We start from the raw sequence: 19113 nt of genomic DNA, 5'->3' as shown, positions 1-19113 counted from the left end.
GTGTTTTCAGTAAATCCTGAATATAAGAAACTCGTAGAATTTTAAAACATCTGAAAACAATTGAATGAAAAATACCAACTGATTCTTTTACTACACCTGTTTTCAGCTACGTTCGCCTGCTTTGAATCGCATGCCACTATGATCGTATGAGTGCATCCTCGGTTGAATCGCGTGCCAGTACGGTTGAATCTCGTTCCACTACGGTCGAATCATATGCCACTACGATCGAATCGTGGGCCACTACCATTGGATTTCTGAAAGGTAGGGCATAGTAAACTGTTTATTTACGTTTGAAAGCTGCTCCTTTCTTCGCCGATGGCAATTCGTTTGTAAAATTTTAATGGTAATTGTTCATTATAGGTAAAAACCACAAATAATAGTTGAAAACAAGGATTTTACCATTAACAAGGAACACCGAATATTAGCTGAAAACAAGGATGTTACTGTTAACAAGGAACCACGAATATTCGTTAATAACAAGGATTTCACGTGTAATCAGTGAATAATTACTTTTTATTAGAATTTTACAAACGAATTGCTATCCGCGAAGAAAGAAGCAGTTTTTAAACGTAAACTAACAGTTTACTATGCCCTACCTTTCAGATCCAATCCAATGGTAGCGGCACACGATTCGACCGTAGTGGCATATGATTCGACTGTAGTGGAACGCGATTCAACCGTACTGGCACGCTATTCAATCATGGATGCACGCATTCGATCGTAGTGGGATGCGATTCAAAGCAGGCAGTTTGCGATTCGATGAAAACGGCACGAGATTCGAACGTAGCTGGAAACAGGTGTATTTAGTGCGTTCTTTTGATTTAGTTTTGGCGTAATAATAGAAAAGCTGCTTGGTCTGAAGACGAGACTAGAATGAGAGCGATCTCTCCGTTTATTCTATCGTAGTCTTCTAGATCAGCAGTGTCAAACTCATCTCATCAGAGGGCCTCTAGTACAAATTTTCAGTGATTCGCGGGCCGCAAAGTTGAGAATGGAAAATATACCTCAATGTTTATGTAAAATACTTTTTTAGATTTTTATTGTTAAACAAATTGAATTTTTTTACTCCTCGCTTCTTATCTGAAATCGTTTGTTATGTACAAATTCACGATGTTATTTTTATATGTGCTCTTTTTTATATGAGACAATTTTTTAATGTACTTTCAATGTTATTATTAAAATAGGACATTTTTCATTACTCGCGTTCTCTTACGGCAGTTCTGCTAGAAAATATTTGTCAAACACACTTTTTCACTGAAGTAGGAGAAGTCTAGCAGCCTACAGTGATTCTTTTTCAAGCAATCCGAGCTATCCATCACTGGATGAATAACAAAAATATTTCCTTGCAATTTTTGACAGATCAAGAGAAAAATTGTAATAACACGTGTTTAAACATTATTTTTCGCTAATTTCCAAGTTCCAAGTGTTCTGGTGATATATTCATTTCTTATAACAAGAATCCGTATTTTACGAATAACTTTTTTTTAAATTACGATAATTTTATCTCACGAAGAGTCGTGGTGTGTGATCCCATACAGATCGGCAAATCTGTTTTGACACTTGAAGGGAGATGATTTGCGAATTGAGGAATTGAGGACTGTGTGAGCTAATCTATTAATAAGCTTTGTATTGCAGGGCATAGGCATTTCGATTATTTTTATCCTTAATCTAAATCCTTTAAGCTTAAGCGTAATCATATCATTTTGGTTTTGATTTTTGGGGAGGTTGGAAATTACATTAATTCGTCTTGCAGAATGTTGGGTACAAATAATTCCAACTTGGCTACAATATTTTTTATCATTTATGGTGGCATGATTATGACAAAAAACAGAAAACGGAAAAACAGAAAAAATAGAAACATTCGGAGCCGAATGAATCCTTTACTCGGCAGTCGGGGGCATGGAGATTGTCAAATTCGGCGGGACAACCGATTACTCCAACGGTTCCGAATGGCTCTAAACGGCTCTATAGGCTTCGGACGGCACCGAACGGAACTGTTGGTTTGATTTGGCCGGATTCGAAGTCGGAATAGCTATGATCGGAAATGGTTTTGAGCCGTGGATGCGATTCCGACAATCAATCACCAGTTGTTGAAAAATTTCCTAGTGTGTGTATCAAGATATTTTCATTCCTTTTTCGTTTGTAGACAGTTGACGCAAATTCTTTTTCCATACATAATTTGCAATCGAGTGTGCACAAAATTATGCTAATATTCAGAATTGAATCGAAACATAATACGACTGAGCTTGCATTCGATTTGATGATTCTTAAGGGTCTCGATTGATATGTACGTTTGTGTAGAATAAGTTTATGAGATGTTATGGGTACATTCATGTTAGTTTCGAAAAATATATCAACAAAAGGAATGTTCTTCTCTGGAAAATTTAATACACTTTGACAAATAGTAATAACAGATTTATGGTTTGCAGTGCTTTTAGCAATTCTCAAAATACTCTCGCGGGCCGCATGCGGCCCGTGGGCCGCCAGTTTGACATACCTGCTCTAGATGATCGTTATCGGTTCGCTTCGTAGTGTTAGATGTTCGTTATCCTTCGGTTCGTCTTTTCTTAGTGTTAGCTTCGTGGCGTTAGTGTTAGTGTGTTAGCACGGACTACGACTGGAAAATATGTGTTAGCACGGACTTCGACTGGATAGCGTTAGCGCGGGACAGTGCTGTGCATAAAAAGGCTAAGCTGCCACATGTATATTTATATGCATATACAGTCAGTCCAAAAAGTATTCGTCTAGCTGAATATTTTGCAGAAAAAGGCGAATTATGGTCGCAATATGCATGGGGTGGTAAAAATAATCATGGGGTTTGATAAAGGGACTATCAATACACATATACTGCTAAAAAATAACCATTAAAATCGTGCAATAGCAACCAAAACACATAAAAGCTAATAAAAAGTCCTTTGATGGGTGCTCAAAAAGTATTCGTCTATCAGGCTTTTGGCGTAATATGCTTAAGAAAACAAAGAATATGGAATTAAAAAATGTTCTGATCTTGTTTCTTATTCCATTTATGACTACTGGTGACTACTTGCACAACGCAAGAACTCATTTGAACCATTAAAAAGGCGTATTTTGACCCCTACATCCTACAAGCTTATTCTAATTATTCTCTAGTAGAAAGATTGCATTTCCGTGCCACATAGCCAAGTTCCATTGAGAAAATGGCAACTGATATCATATTGAGAGTCTATTAAATCATTTTCATCAGTTTGGTTTCAGCTGGTTTGGTGTTTCGGGCAAATGACAATGCTCTGTATGTTCTCCAGCTCGACCGGTCTTGAAACATGTGGTACTTTTTAAGCACAATTTCTCAGAACTGGAACCCAAAGTACTTAAAAACTGCAATAACATATTTCCTCATCTCGTGTGCTATCAATTTGAATCATTTTTATAGATCCCCTTTTCTCAATGAGTCCTGGTATAATGACACCATGGTGTTACCGTTAAACGAGATTTGGTTGTTACATCTTAGTAGACTGTTTTCGCTAAACTAGACGGCGGCCGTATGACCTTGACGAGTTATACTTGATTTAATATGTTAGTTCAGCCTAATTTCAAATGATTTTTTTGAATTATTTGATTTGATTAGACCAGTTTTGGCCACTTTCTCCGTGTGGTATTACTCAAACAAAACATGTTTGTAAGAACTCACCCATTCAAGGCATAACATGACCAGCTACAATGAAATGCAGTATGACTTATCAACCAAATGTGACCCATATCTTTTCCTGTTCTTATTGGCCATCATAAAATGCACTGATTCCTTGGTAATATTTGATTTTTTGGACATTGAAACTGCTTCATTCGTTAGATTTACCGTCAATGATGGCTGCTTACATGGCAGCTTGTCATACAATTAGTATCAGAAAATGACCAAACGCTGATCAAATGAAGGAACGAGGCCTCCCACACATTTTGTAACCTTCAAAAATGGGTAGGATAGGTTATGCATAGGATTAAGATACGATTTTCGCCATCATTTTCCATTCATTTAACTTCCCCGCCTGTAGTGACTCTCTGACTACTTGAAGTGCAATTGAAACAACAGAATTGCATTAGTTTAGATAGAAGTAACTAGCTGATTGATAATAATAAATTTAGTCACGCCTGACGTAGTACTTGGCCAGCGTAAATGATTAAAAAGCTAGTTAGACGAATACTTTTTGCGCACCCATAAAAGGACTTTTTTTAGCTTTTTAAGTGGTTTGGTTGCTATTGCACGATTTTAATGGTTATTTTTTTGCAATACATGTGTATTGATGGTCTCTTTATCAAACCTCTTCATTACTTTTACCGCCCCATGCCTGTTGCGTTCATAATTCGCTTTTTGCTGTAAAATATTCAGCTAGACGAATACTTTTTGGACTGACCCAATTACATTTTCCAGCACGAATAATTCGAGCGATTTCCCTTAAACTGGAGCCTTAAACTTCCCTTAAACTGCACCAGTTTAAGGGAATTCAGAAAAAAATCCTTTAAAATCAACTATGAATCGGCTTTTTCGCTACTTTCTTCTAGATTCGCTTGGAAATGATGTTTCCTATCGTTATAGTTGGTCATGTTCCCATTTTATACTTAAATAATACCCATTTTTTATAGAATACCGTCACACAAAATTAGCTTTTGTTTTTCATCTAAAAACCATAGCTATGAATGAAAAATGAGCTCGACGGCGTCGTCTATCGATAGAGGAACGTCTAATTTACGAACACACCAAATCTTGTCGCTTTCAACACGCTTGATCACACACAAATCAACAATTTTAATCGTATCGAGTACTAATCGAGCAGATATGGGAAACTTGGGGACTGAATACAGTGGTTCACAGTCAAATAAACAACAGTCCACATGATTAATAAGTATTAAACAGCTTTGAATTGTTGTTGTTTGAACAGTTTATAGAGGCTTTGGCTCCAACGGCGTTTTTTCGCCTCTTGAAACGGCTTTAAATGCATTTAGAAGGCATTTAAGGCCTTCCGCCGACAATCTTCTCGTAACAGCCGAAGAGTGCGGACGTGATCTATCTCGCGCTCCTCGACTGTCCCGACATTTATACCATGTGAGCAGTGCAGTGCTGGAAAGTGTTGTTCGTGTTTGGTGTTTCAGGAGATTTGTGCTGTAGTATAGTGCGCGTGGGGAAAAAAACAAAGCTTAGATATCCTTTTAAGTCGTTCGTCGTTCTTTTCACAGCGAGACGTTGAAGTTAATATAAAAAAAAATAAAAGCTAATCCAACGCATTTTACGTTGTTGGCTTTTCTCAAAGCGCTACGTAAGGTGTTGTGGCTCAAGGTTATAACTTGTTTTGTGAGTGCAGATGGTATAAGTTTCTAAGGGGTTAGGGTTTTGAAGACATTAGTCAGGTGGACTCTCATAAGACATTTGTGTTCAGAAGTGAAGTGGTATTGTGGTGCACAATGGAACAATAGAAAAAAAAAATTAAATTGCCCTACAGACAAAGAGCGGGTTATTTTTAACATGGTGTGCGTGCACCCGCAAATTCACCCAAAAGGAATACTTTATCTGGGTGTTTCAAAAGAAGGGGGTGGGGGCCTGGATTTTTTCCATAAAAATTCTAATAAAATGATCAATTGTGTATATAGTTAGTTGCGCTCCAATGAATAGGTATACTGAGCCGAATTTCATATAGATCAATTGGTTTTTCCCGATTCCCGATCTATCGATTTATGTTGAGTTTCAAAATTGAGCAGTATATTATATATTTTCAATCTAACCAAATAAGCTCTCAAACATCATGGGAACAATCAACGGATAAAATATTCACACCACCGTAAAGCTGAGAAAACGTGAAAATTTTTGTGGGATTAATTGAAAACAACTTTCTTTTTGTCATTGAAAAATCCAATTTCAAAAAAGGTACAACTTTTGGGGCAAAAGAGCCACCTCTATTTGGGGCAAGTGTGCCACCGTCTTTCATAGGCGCGAGCTTTCAAAACTGTAAACATTGTTGTAGTGTGCAGCGGTAAGGTGCACTTTTACGAGCGGATTCCACCCCGAAAAACAGACCAGCAACAAACCATATTACGATACAGTTTGTGATGAAAAAGGGTTCATTGCTGACTCAAGACATGTAGAAATACATATACTAGTGAAAAAACGTAACAATTTCCAGTTATCTAAGATATAAGTTTATTTTATCCAGGAGGCCGTCTTGCCCCATACGTGTGGCACTCTTGCCCCATAGCCCAAAAACAACGTTTTTTAGAGTCTTTTTAAAACGCTTCAAAAACAGGTTTGTTTGCACTTTTTTCAAGCGAAATTCATTTATGAGTGAGAAAGAGGATGTAAAACGGTTATGAGATTTAAATCGGCTTTTGACAAACACGTTTTAGTGAGTTTCCCTTCGTTTTAATATCTCCCTTCCCCTTTTTTGCCAGGATTTATTTCCAAAATTAAACTGTGCACACCATTATACTAACATAGGGGGCCTTCACGATTCTAGTTAGTTTTTTGTATGGAGTTTGACAGTTGGAGGCTGAAATCATGTAAACAATCCATACAAAACCACACAAAAAACTAGCCTGCGATTTTCAGTCTAGAAAATTTTAGCCTAAAAGCTAGAATTAGATTCGAGTACCTGTTCGAAAACACAGGTTTGTTTACATTTATCCCAAGGTGCATTAAAGAGATCAGGTGGTGGAATCTGGAATCAAAGTGTATGTAGTCCAGGTGGTCTCATAGCATTTTTTCATAGCCAATTTTGAACATCACTTTTTGACAGAACGAGTGAAAACTTTTGCTCCAACGAGCTTTCTGGAGGCTTGACGAATACTCAAAACACTCTTACAATCTTCATTCAGAAGCAGAAGCGATAAAAATCAGCCTTCTAAATTCATACACCTTGCGATAAGACCACCTGTATATTATACTCAATTAGATAGCTGCTCGAAAAATGCTATACAATGCAAACAGCTGACAGGCTGAAATTTCAGCATACGAATTTCAAACGGAAAGGGCCCCTTTGATGGACTTTTAAAAACTATTTAAAAAAGGTACAACATTGTATTATTGAGTCAGAATCACGACAAATTATACAACTAGTAAGTGCATCCCACCACATCAAACAAACGTTTCTTGGGGACAAGCTGAATATGGACCAAAGTGAGTGCATATACAGTCAGAATTGAATAGTTGAACGCTTTTTAGTTGAATGCTCGATATTTGGCTGACAGTTCAATTAAAAAGCATGCGTTTGTATGGAAAACCCGGTTTTTGAAAAATTCACAAAAATCTCATGGCCTGCCGAGAAAAATTTCAGACATTTTTTGTATGGAGAAACGTGCCAACTAAATAGCACGTATTCAATAGTTAGCAGGGAATGGAAATGCAACCAGTGAGTTCAGACTGTATCAGGTGGGCTTATGGTGTTCTTCCTCACAAATACATCGAAACACAATTAAACAGTTTGTTCCATAACAAAATCTAGTATGCCTTGAAGTTTAAACAGTATCTCGCAGAAATGGTATGTGGTTTTACACAGGCGTAGCTCGAAGAAAGAAGCCAAAAAAATTACGTGACGGCCAGTTCTTGGAATAAAATGATGATCTGAAGATTACTGGATCAAAACAACACATTTTCCCAGCAAAATTTGATATATAGGAAATAATTATTGAATCCGTTCAGTCAGCAAGCAATGAGCAGTGTACCACTCGAACCAAATACGGTATCATACTTAAAGTAAGGAACTTATCAGGGTGCCCTTGAATACATAATTTTGTTTCGTTCATAAGACCTCCGATTGTTCTCAAATATCATGTAAAATTGTGAAAACTTGGGATAGACTTAGAAAAAAGTTTATGGAACAATTATCAAAGCACTCAGTTTGTTATGGATTCAACTGTCAAACCTTGTTTTCTTCCTATTTTGGATCCCACCTGATATGTCAACTCACTTTGGTTTTCCGATAGAATTCAAGAACGCGGCACTTTGATAAATCGGCGGGAGTCAATCAAGATCTATTAAGGAGAACAGGTCGATGCAAAACCATGAACAGTTTCATGAAAAAGTGTTGGTGACAAACGGCTAATAATTAACGCGAAAAAGTGGACGAATTTACTATTGGTTAAATTTCTAGGGGTCAATCACTTCGGAAGAATAAAGGAGAAGTAATTGCAGTGTAATCTGTACTCAGAAACATTGATAACCTTTTTCATTGTTTGCCATTCCGTGACCACGAATCATTACCGTTTGCAACGGTACTGCTGGAAGAACGAAAAGTTTAACAGGCATAAAAAAGCACAGTACAGGTTCCAACTGGGTAGCGGAATTTGGGGCAAGTGTGCCATACGGGGCAAGAGTGCCACCAAGCATTTTTCCTTAAAAACTTAAGTTTAATGATCAACTGTGTATACAGTTGGTTGCTTTCCAATGACTAGGTATACTGAGCCGAATTTCATACAGAGCGTTTCTACACCGAGAATGCAGCTGAGAAAATAACTGACAGCATGCTTTGACAGCGACTGACAGCATTTTCGGTGAGAGAATTCTCCTCGGCATGCAAAGAACGATGGAGCTGAGAAAAAATTGAATTGGCAGTTTATAGCGATCGATCAATTATAGTCTGCATTTTTGCCGTCTAATAATCGTAGATATATTATTAAAAAGCAAAAGAAACTTTTTTGACTTCAGTTTAGCGATTAAAATGAATTTTTCCAACATCATTTTATAAGTCTCATCTCGGCGCTTTTCAAAGCTTCTACACACACCAGCGTGATAAACCGGTTGTCAAATCTCTCACAGCCATCTCCAGCTGCAGTCTCGGTGTATGTAGAAACGCTCACAGATCAATCGATATTTCCCATTGTTTTGAACTGATTTGTGTTGAGTTTCAAAATTGAGCAGAATACTATAATTTTTTTAATCCAACCAAATAAGCTCTCACAAATCATGCGAACAATCAACCGAGAAAATATTTACACCACCGTATAGCTGAGAAAACGTGAAATTTTTTGTGGGGTTAGTTGAAAAAAAACTTTCTTTTTGTCACTGAAAAATTCAATTTCAAAAAAGTTACAACTTTTGGGGCAAAAGAGCAATCTCTATCAAGGATAATGTATTTAGAAGGTTGATTTTTATCGCTTTTGCTGGGCGACATTGTGGGGGACATCTGTCACTCTCTGCATACAAATTTCATTATCCCGCACCAGCCCTCCCCGATTTTTATACCGGAGCCCCCGGAAGAGAAATGTCAAGTCGAGAAATGTCATTTTGCTCTGAACAACTTCACCTTGTCATTTATAACACCTTGATCTCTATTTGGGGCAAGTGTGCCACCATCTTTAGGAATACATACACTATGTACATGTACATGTAGGAATACATACACTAGTGGTACAAACGTAATAATTTCCAATTATCAAAGAAATACGGTTATTTTAACCAGGTGGCCGTCTTGCCCCATACGAGTGACACTCTTGCCCCATAGCCCAAAAAACAACGTCTTTTTGGACCCTTTTTAAAACGCTTCAAAAACTGTTTTGTTTGCACTTTTTTCAAACGAAACTCATTTATAAGTGAGGAAATAGATGTAAAATGATTGTGAGATTTAAATCGGCTTTTGGAAAACACGTTTTAGTGAGTTCTAACTTGAAATGCTTAAGGTGGCACACTTGCCCCAAATTCCGCTAAAAGAAGCCCTATTTACTTTCTATCAAACACTGAGAGTAAAATGATACATCGAATCGGCACACACTGGTACAATATGCACACCGTCCTTTGCTTATAACCCGGCGACGAATGATAAAAGAGATCAGCCATGTAATATTCTAATTGGATTATAGTTCTTATAATATTCTAAAAGGAAAGAAGTGCAAAATGCTGAACAAAACTCTCATTCACTCCATAGAAACGTCCATCGCTAAACATAAACAATGTTCAGTTTAACTTTCAAAACTTTCCAATGGCTTTCTGTCAATTTACTCTCAACGCATCGACCTGTTCTGTTTCAAAGACCCTAGGAGTCAATCGCAAGACTGCGGAAGGATACGTGAAAACGTTGACGATACAGTCTTTCCCCGAGTTACGCGAATAATGCGTTCCGGAGACATTGGCGTAACTCGAATTTTCGCGTATGTCGAATATCACGTTTTACAGCCCAAATATACTTGATTAATAATGATTTTTTATTCAATTTAGTTCACAATTTATTACATATTTCAAGTAATTGGTGTAGAAAAATGAGATATTTTTGTTTTTAAAAACTATGATTTAAAACTTTTGAAAAAAAATGAAAATTTTTTACCATTTGACAATTGATACCATTTGACCATTACCATTACCATTTGACTCGACTCGAGTGTCGCGCAACTCGGAAAAAAAACTTTACAGGTGTCCCCCGAGATACGACTGTATTTGGGACCGAAAAAATGTCCCAAAGCAAAGCGTAAGTCGAAATAGTCGTATGTCGAATATCTATGAATATAAATTTTTAACCGCAATTGAGGAGTCGGAATCTATGAAATCGTATATTTTATTTAAAATCGAAATCGTATGCAAATCGAAATGGTATGCATGTATACAAAAAAAATACAGGTATTCCCCGTTATATGCTATTCATGCCGACCAGAGGCAATAGCGCAACTCAAATATTAACGTAAGTCGAATTCCGAAATTTTCATTCAAATTATTGCTAATTTTCGTTCAACTTTGCTTGAAGTGGTGTGTTCTAGACCCTTAATTCTTTATTTGATCTGATTTCAACTGAACATTATAATTTTATACCTTTTAAAATGGTTTTGAAATTCGACCAAAAGGGAATTTATTTTGCATTCAACATTTGATGTGTAGGCGAAAGGCCATGAGAGTGACAAAATGCTGACAATTTTTTCAAAACGTGAGCTTTTGTCACTTTTTTGAGCTTTTGTCAAAATTTTGTAACCTGGAGCAGCCAGGAAAAAAAGTTGACAAAAGTTGACAAAAAGTGACAAAAGTTGACGTCCGCGAAGAAGCGTAAACAAACAACTATTTGGCGCAGTTGTGACCCATTGCTACGATAATAGTGCTAAAATGCATGATTCTAATTGATTTATGTACCTATTTCGTGCTTCTTAAACAAAATATCGATGATTTTCAGATGTTGGAGCTTTTTGTCGTTCTTGTGTATGTTTTTGGTGCGGCCACGAGAAAAGCTCTTTTTTGCAGTTGACAAGCAATTTTGAAAAAGTTGGAAATTTTTTCAACATTTTGTCAGCTCCGTGGCCACGCGCTATGTAGAATCAGTACAGTTTGTTCGAATAGCTGTCAAATTAACAACATCGCGTACAGGTAGTTACCTTTGTACAGGTAGTTACCTTCGTGCAGGTAGTTACCTAGTTACCCGAAATACATTGTGGTACCTTTGATACACGGATTCGGAGATACGCGGTTTTCTTAATTTGGGCCCCTTTCCGTTTTCAGCCTCTCAGCTGTTTGCATTGTATAGGAGATTTCGAGCAGCTTTCGACGTATAGTATACAGGTGGGCTTGTCCCAAGGTGTATGTATTTAGAAGATTTTAAATGCTATTGCTTCAGAATGAAGATTTTAAGAGTGTTTTGTGTATTCGTCAACCCACGTTTACGTTTACATTTTTAATTATTTTTATTTTGACCTCCCACTGTTTGGGGCTTGGAAAAGTAATCTGTAATGGCTTTTTGGTAAAAGTAAGGCTTAGCCCTCTACGTTACGCTAGCGTTACGCGTAACGCCTGTTTATCACAAACCCAAGCAACATTTTTGAACGCCTGTTTTAACCGCCGTGGATGAGCAAATTAATAGATTATCATGTCTTAATATTGCTTATTTTTACATGATAGGGGGCCCTCACGATTCTAGTTAGTTTTTTGTATGGAGTTTGACAGTTGGAGGCAGAAATCATGTAAACAATCCATACAAAACCACACAAAAAACTAGCCTGCGATTTTCAGTCTAGAAAATTTTAGCCTAAAAGCTAGAATTAGATTCGAGTACCTGCTCGAAAACACGGGTTTGTTTACATTTATCCCAAGCTGCATTAAAGAGATCAGGTGGTGAAATCTGGAATCAAAGTGTATGTAGTCCAGGTGGTCTCATAGCATTTTTTCATAACCAAATTTGAATATCACTTTTTGACAGGGGATGGGTGAAAACTTTTGCTCCAACGAGCTTTCTGGAGGCTTGACGAATACTCAAAACATTCTTAAAATTGTAGAAATTAGAAATTCGAATTTGTATATACCTCACACATACACCTTGACATCCTTACACATACACCTTTTCTATATGTACATCTTGTTTGTGCGATCACACCTAGGTTTAAGTATCTCAGGCAATACTGTCAAATAGAGATGTCATTCGTGATTGAGCGCTAAAACAGAAAACACGCAATTCTTCAGCCTTCAGTTAATTCTTCCGAAATTAAGAAAGATTACAATTCAGAAGTGGGATAAACCGTTTGTGCCGAAAAATGCTTACAAAAGAGGAACTTCTTTGTGCTTTGGAAGTTGCTAACATCGAAGTGCCTCCGAAAGCAACTTTACCACAACTACGCACGTTGTACGAGCAAAGTGTACCGAAAAACAAAATGGAGGAACAATCAACCCAGAATTTCATTCCTCAAAGAGTGTGTGCAGATGAAGACGAAGTGACGAACAATGGAAACCACGTTGCAGCAGCCGCCATCTTGATGAAAGACAAAGCTGCTCCGACATCTTCGACGCAAGGTGCTTCATTCGACGCAACTTCTCATCAATTGGAATTAATGGCGCTACGAGCAAAAATTATGGAAATGGAACAGCGGCAGACGTTTACGGATGGTCGATTGGTTCATCCCGAGGAGTTGAAACATTTGATACCGGAATTTTCTGACGGCCTCGGTATCAATAAGTGGATCAATACGATTCGCTACAATAGCGAATTATATGGATGGCAGGATCGCACGATGCTTTTATATGCAGGCAGTCGGTTGACTGGAGCAGCAAGCGAATGGTACAATGGCTTCCGTAACACTTTGAAGACATTCGACGAATTCGCTGACACAATTAAAAAGGCTTTTCCTGATCGCTGTAACGAAGCCGTTATTCATAGCCAATTAGCATCGGTCTACAAGAAAATTTCTGAGTCGTACACAAGCTATGTATACCGAGTAAATGCGCTGGGAATGTCAGGCCACGTGAGTGAGGAGGCTATCATAACTTATGTCATCAGAGGACTTTCTCGTGACCCTCTCTATGATAGCCTTGTGACCAAGGATTACCGCGATATTTACGACCTGATTGATAACATTAAGCGATATGAATCCCATCTTCTGTTGCGCAAAAACCCAGAACGCCGCAGCCCATCTCACATCAACACCATTTCCCCGAGACCGATTCCACCAAGACAAACGACGACAGAACCTCTTCGATGTTATAACTGCTCGAATCATGGACATCATTCATCGCAATGCACACAACCTCGCCGAGCTCCGGGTTCCTGTTTCCGATGTGGTAGCACATCACATGTCATTCGCAACTGTCCTGTCCCAGATAGACGTCAACTAACGGTTGCTGCGGTACAGGGCAACGACAATGAAACAGCGCATCTAGATTCTGGGGAAAATGGAAACTTCGTTCAACTTGAGGCCTATCAGGAGGTAAGTGTAGCTTTTAAGAGAAACAATGTTTGGAGCCCAGGGTTAATTATAACATCTCTTTTTGATTCCGGTAGCTCTAAAAGCTTCATAAATGAAGCCATTGTTCCGGTTACAAAACTAAGCGCTCCCCAACCAAGTGGATTTCGAGGAATAGGAAATGTGAATTTACAAACTCTTGGAACAGTACAGCTAAAACTTAGTTTTCGTAATCAAACATTCATTCACAATTTCTATATTTTACCAAAAAGCTACATGTCCCTATCCATGATAGTAGGGAGAGATTTGTTATCAGAATTTAACATCACACTCGCTCAATTCCGTAAACATTACAGCAAACTTATGCTGATGAATTTAAATAAAGATAAAATTCTGAACTTAAAAAAACCGGGTTTTTACCATAAGCTCCAAACGTTGGGTCTTTTACGTAGTTCGATCCAGGCTCCCTTACCAGAGGTATGCAAAGATTCGAAATTGTCCGATCCCAATATTTCTTCAAAATTCATTTCGATATCAGACAAATCTGAACATAAACAACAATATGACACAACTTTTTCTGAAATGTGTTCTATAAATATTAGCGATGAGGCTAGCACTATAAATGTTGGAGAACATCTTTCTAAAGAACAAGGCATTGCTTTAAGATCAATAGTGTCCAATAATTACATTAATTTTCCGGATAAACATATAATACCATCTGCTCATAAAATGCGAATTAGCTTAACTCATGATACTCCTATTTTCACAAAGCCTAGACGACTTTCTTTCGATGAAAGGAATAAAGTAAAAGTCATTGTGAAGGATTTATTAGAGAAAAATATAATAAGACCCAGTAACTCTCCTTATGCTTCCGCACTGGTACTCGTTAGGAAGAAAAATGGCGAAATTCGTAAGTGTGTCGACTACCGACCTCTTAATAAAGTAACAATCCGCGACAACTACCCGCTTCCACTCATAGAGACGTGCCTAGAACACTTGGGCAATAAAAAATTCTTTACGTTACTAGACCTAAAGAGTGGTTTTCATCAAGTGGCAATGGACGAGGATTCAATTAAATTCACAGCGTTTGTTACTCCAGACGGCCAGTACGAGTACACGCGTATGCCCTTCGGATTAAAAAACGCGCCAGCTGAATTTCAGCGTTTCATTAATACAATTTTGCGGAAATTCATCGAGAATGAAAAGCTGGTTGTATACATTGACGACATTCTCATAGCTTCTCAAGACTTTAAAGAACATCTTGAAATAGTTAGTGAAGTTTTGCATACTCTACGAAATAATGGGTTGGAGCTACGGCTTGATAAATGTAAGTTTGCTTACGATGAATTGGATTACTTAGGATACAAGGCCAATCATTCAGGTATATGTCCTAGCGATAATCATGTAAAAATTATCAAAAACTATCCTGTTCCTCAGAACACAAAACAGGTACAACAATGTTTAGGTCTTTTTTCGTTTTTCCGGAGGTTTGTTCCACATTTCTCTAGTATTGCAAAACCACTTACTAATCTTTTGAAAAACAATGTTCCATTTATTTTTGATGATGAGTGTAAAAAAGCATTTGAAACACTCCGAGATAAATTGATAGTAGCTCCGGTGCTTGCCATATACGACCCTAAACGCGAAACTGAACTTCACTGTGACGCAAGTTCGATAGCTTTTGGTTCTGTGCTTTTGCAAAAACAGGATGATGGTAGATATCACCCTATTTCGTATTTTTCCAAAACCACTTCGGCTGATGAAGCTAAATTGCACAGCTACGAGCTTGAAACATTGGCCGTTATATATGCGCTCAAACGTTTCCATACCTATGTACACGGCATTCCAATAAAGATAGTGACTGATTGTAATTCTCTGGTAGAAACGCTTAAAAATAGAAATTCGTCCGCAAAGATAGCACGTTGGTCACTGTTCCTGGAGAATTATAATTACATTATTCAACATCGCCCTGGATTAGCAATGAGTCATGTAGACGCATTAAGCCGACTGGAACATTTGGCTGCCTTCGATGATGTTGATATTGACTTCCAAATACGTGTAGCTCAGGCTAGGGATCCGCTTATCCAAACTCTGAAAAAAGAGTTAGAGACGACGGATGTCGAAGGTTACCAATTACAAGACGGTATTGTATTCAAACGATCACCTTCTAATAGGCTAAAATTATACGTGCCAACAGAAATGGTTAATAATCTGATACGATCAATACACGAACAAATAGGTCATTTGGGAGCCGAAAAATGTTGCAACCAAATAGATCAGAATTATTGGTTTCCTAACAGAAAAACACGGATAATAAACTTTATAAATAACTGCTTGAAGTGCATTATTCACTCTGCTCCATCTAGAGTAAATAATCGGAACCTTCATAGCATCCAAAAAGAACCTTACCCATTTGATACCTTGCACATTGACCATTTTGGACCGCTACCTACATCATCTTTAAAGAAAAAATACTTATTGGTAGTAATAGACGCATTTACGAAATTCGTTAAATTGTATCCAACAACTTCCACTAGTACAAAAGAGGTGTGCAATGCTCTAAAACAATATTTCTCTTACTACAGTCGACCTAAAAGAATAATTAGCGATCGAGGTACATGCTTTACTTCAGCCGCATTTTCCAATTTCCTTTCTTCTCGCGGAATGAGCCATGTGTTGAATGCCACAGGATCACCACAAGCTAATGGTCAAGTGGAAAGGGTCAATCGCATTATTCGTCCCATATTGAGCAAATTATCAAATCAGACCGACCATGTAGATTGGGTGACCCATTTGCTATCTACAGAATACGCTCTTAATAATACCATTCATTCGTCCACTCGTTTTTCCCCTTCTATGCTATTGTTTGGTGTTAACCTACGAGGCCCTTCAGTAGATATATTGACCGAATATTTAGAAGACAAAAACAAAGCATTTTCAGATTTAGAAACTATACGTGCAGAAGCATCATTCAATATTTTAAAATCACAACAAAATAATGAGAAACAACATGCTAAACACCATCGCCCTGCTCCCGTATTCAATGAAGGAGAGTTTGTTGTAATTAAAAATGTAGATAACACACCAAATTCAAACAAAAAACTCATTGCCAGATATAAAGGTCCATACGTTATCCACAAACGTTTACCTAATGACAGATATGTTATACGTGATATCGATGGAATACAAATGACGCAAATACCATATGATGGAGTGTTGGAGTCGGACAAGTTGAGAAGATGGATAGTGCCTCTGGGGGGAGCTTGATCGGAATATGTTCATAAAGCTACACTTAAGATTAAGGGTAGGGCTATACATATGCAGGAAAAATTGAGGTCAATTTCTCGTCAGGATGGCCGAGCTGTAGAAATTAGAAATTCGAATTTGTATATACCTCACACATACACCTTGACATCCTTACACATACACCTTTTCTATATGTACATCTTGTTTGTGCGATCACACCTAGGTTTAAGTATCTCAGGCAATACTGTCAAATAGAGATGTCATTCGTGATTGAGCGCTAAAACAGAAAACACGCAATTCTTCAGCCTTCAGTTAATTCTTCCGAAATTAAGAAAGATTACAAAATCTTCATTCAGAAGCAGAAGCGATAAAAATCAGCCTCCTAAATTCATACACCTTGGGATAAGCCCACCTGTATATTATATTCAATTAGATAGCTGCTCGAAAACTGCTATACAATGCAAACAGCTGACAGACTGAAATTTCAGCCTACGAATTTCAAACGGAAAGGGCCCCATAATTAGATTTATTGAATATCGAACCAACGTAGAATACAAAAAACCCAACACATGCACAATAATCACCGCACTTAATTCTAAATTAACGCACATAATTAAAAAAACACTTTTTACACTCGCAAAGTGAAAAAAAAAAATCAGCACAGCACTTTCTGCTCCTCATTGCTGTTGATCCTGGTTCTTCTCACTGCACTGTACGGGCCACCTGCACTACGACACAACCGCAGATTTTGTTGTCTCCGTTCGCCGTGAAACATACATGAAATGGAAGAAAAATGATATTAATTAGGAGGGGAGATGTTGGTTGATAATTTTAATCACTTTTACTTACCTCACATAAGAATGATTTCCATTTTTACGCGGTTTATCCGCTGACTGCCAGGGGCTGTAACACCACCCAACCATAAACCTCACTGGACTGAAAATATTTAAAGCCTACTGCGTGAATGTGTGCAGCGGAAAGCGGGACGAAATGGGCATGTGGGGCAAAATGGGCACCCACTATTTAAGCATTATTTCACTACAAAGATACTTTCCAATGCTCAAAATGTATTTATCAGAGTGTTCTATGGACATCATATAAGTTTCATAACCCTTACATAACAAATAACCAAGAAAAATGCAAAATAAATTTTAGTAGCATATTGATGTAATTTTCGCCACTTAGAAAATAAGCTTAAACCAGTGTCACAGGGATGCGTTGAAGTTTTACAAGATATGTTTTTAAAAATATGATATTTCTATACATTTTGTCTGCAGAAAGCAAGGCGATATAACAAAAAATACAAAAATGATTCACGGTAGATGCTTTTGACATACGGCGCTTGGTGAGGTTATGTTGTTTTTTTTTAAACAGCGGGTTCTTTATTATATTACATATATAAATATATATAAAAAAAAACCCTCTCCCGTCCCCTACAAACTGTCCCGCGAGGGCTTTTTTGTGAGGGGTATGTGGTGCATGGACCTTACACATTTGTGCAATACGCAATACGCTCCAAAAAGGCGCTGCAAGTCCCTTCCTGTTTGTTGTCGCCGCCTCTGTCTATACCTCGCCGAACTCGGCCTGTTTGTCTCACGGCGAGCTGCCGTCGTTGGTGACGCTGGTGGAGTTAGACGAAGCCCGGTGCTCTGTTCTTCCCTGCGTTGCGCTCTAGCCGCTCTCCGTGCAGCGTTGCGTCGTTCGTTTCGTGCTGCTGCTACTGCCGTACGACGCGCCTCCATGTTCACGATTTCTTCGTCGTGTTCGATTATCTCCTGTTCTGCTCGGTTAGCCCTTTCCTCGTCCCAGCACCGCTGAAGCTCAGCCGTTATACGACGAGCGGCTTCGCATACGCGGCTCCAGCTCGCAGGCCCATCGTGTGTATCGACTGGCTCCGACGCTGGCGGCGTCATCGTCCCATTCTTGTTACCAGTTTTCTGATGGTCTGCTAACGCTCCGTCCTTCGAATCTCGTCCCGTGTTTCCGTTCGTTCAGGTGCATGTATGCGGTTGTACACGCGGGCATCTTCTTTTACCAGGTGGCATATCGGTGTCAGACCGGCGAGCAGGGTGGCCGTCTCGTACCTTACAGAACGGAATGCTCGTGCCACCCTGATTGCTGTCCTCCATTGGACACGTTGCAGCAGCCTACGACACTCCCTGGTCTCGAGCGCCTCCGACCATATGGGAGCCGCGTACCTCAGTATCGATTCTACCACATGCGCTAACAGCCTCGACTTGGCCGTCCTTGGACCGCTGTGGTTCCGCATCA

General features: G+C 38.5%; 2 protein-coding genes across 6 annotated transcripts in view; both read left to right on the top strand.

Annotated features, from left to right (window-relative positions):
- The window catches only part of LOC133392218 (uncharacterized protein MAL13P1.304), a 63645-nt gene that overhangs the window by 28379 nt on the left and 16153 nt on the right, over positions 1 to 19113 (top strand). The window contains exons 5-6 of one of the 5 annotated variants that reach the window (XM_061651768.1): positions 107 to 261; positions 361 to 797. The exons of 3 other annotated variants lie outside the window; for them this stretch is intronic. In XM_061651768.1, the coding sequence (XP_061507752.1) occupies positions 107 to 150 (44 nt within the window). In that variant the 3' untranslated portion in view covers positions 151 to 261; positions 361 to 797. Of the gene's footprint in view, positions 1 to 106; positions 798 to 19113 lie in introns of all 5 variants that reach the window. One more of the 5 variants, XM_061651767.1, reaches the window with a different exon arrangement.
- LOC133392220 (uncharacterized) lies at positions 804 to 17132 on the top strand. The gene is made up of 2 exons (XM_061651770.1): positions 804 to 13620; positions 13695 to 17132. The coding sequence occupies exons 1-2, from the start codon at positions 12454 to 12456 to the stop codon at positions 13698 to 13700; spliced, it is 1173 nt and encodes a 390-aa protein (XP_061507754.1). The 5' UTR covers positions 804 to 12453; the 3' UTR covers positions 13701 to 17132.

Source organism: Anopheles gambiae, chromosome 2 (assembly GCF_943734735.2).
Source record: "Anopheles gambiae chromosome 2, idAnoGambNW_F1_1, whole genome shotgun sequence".
In the NCBI taxonomy this organism is placed as follows: domain Eukaryota; kingdom Metazoa; phylum Arthropoda; class Insecta; order Diptera; family Culicidae; genus Anopheles; species Anopheles gambiae.
This window is presented reverse-complemented; position numbering and strand designations above follow the sequence as displayed.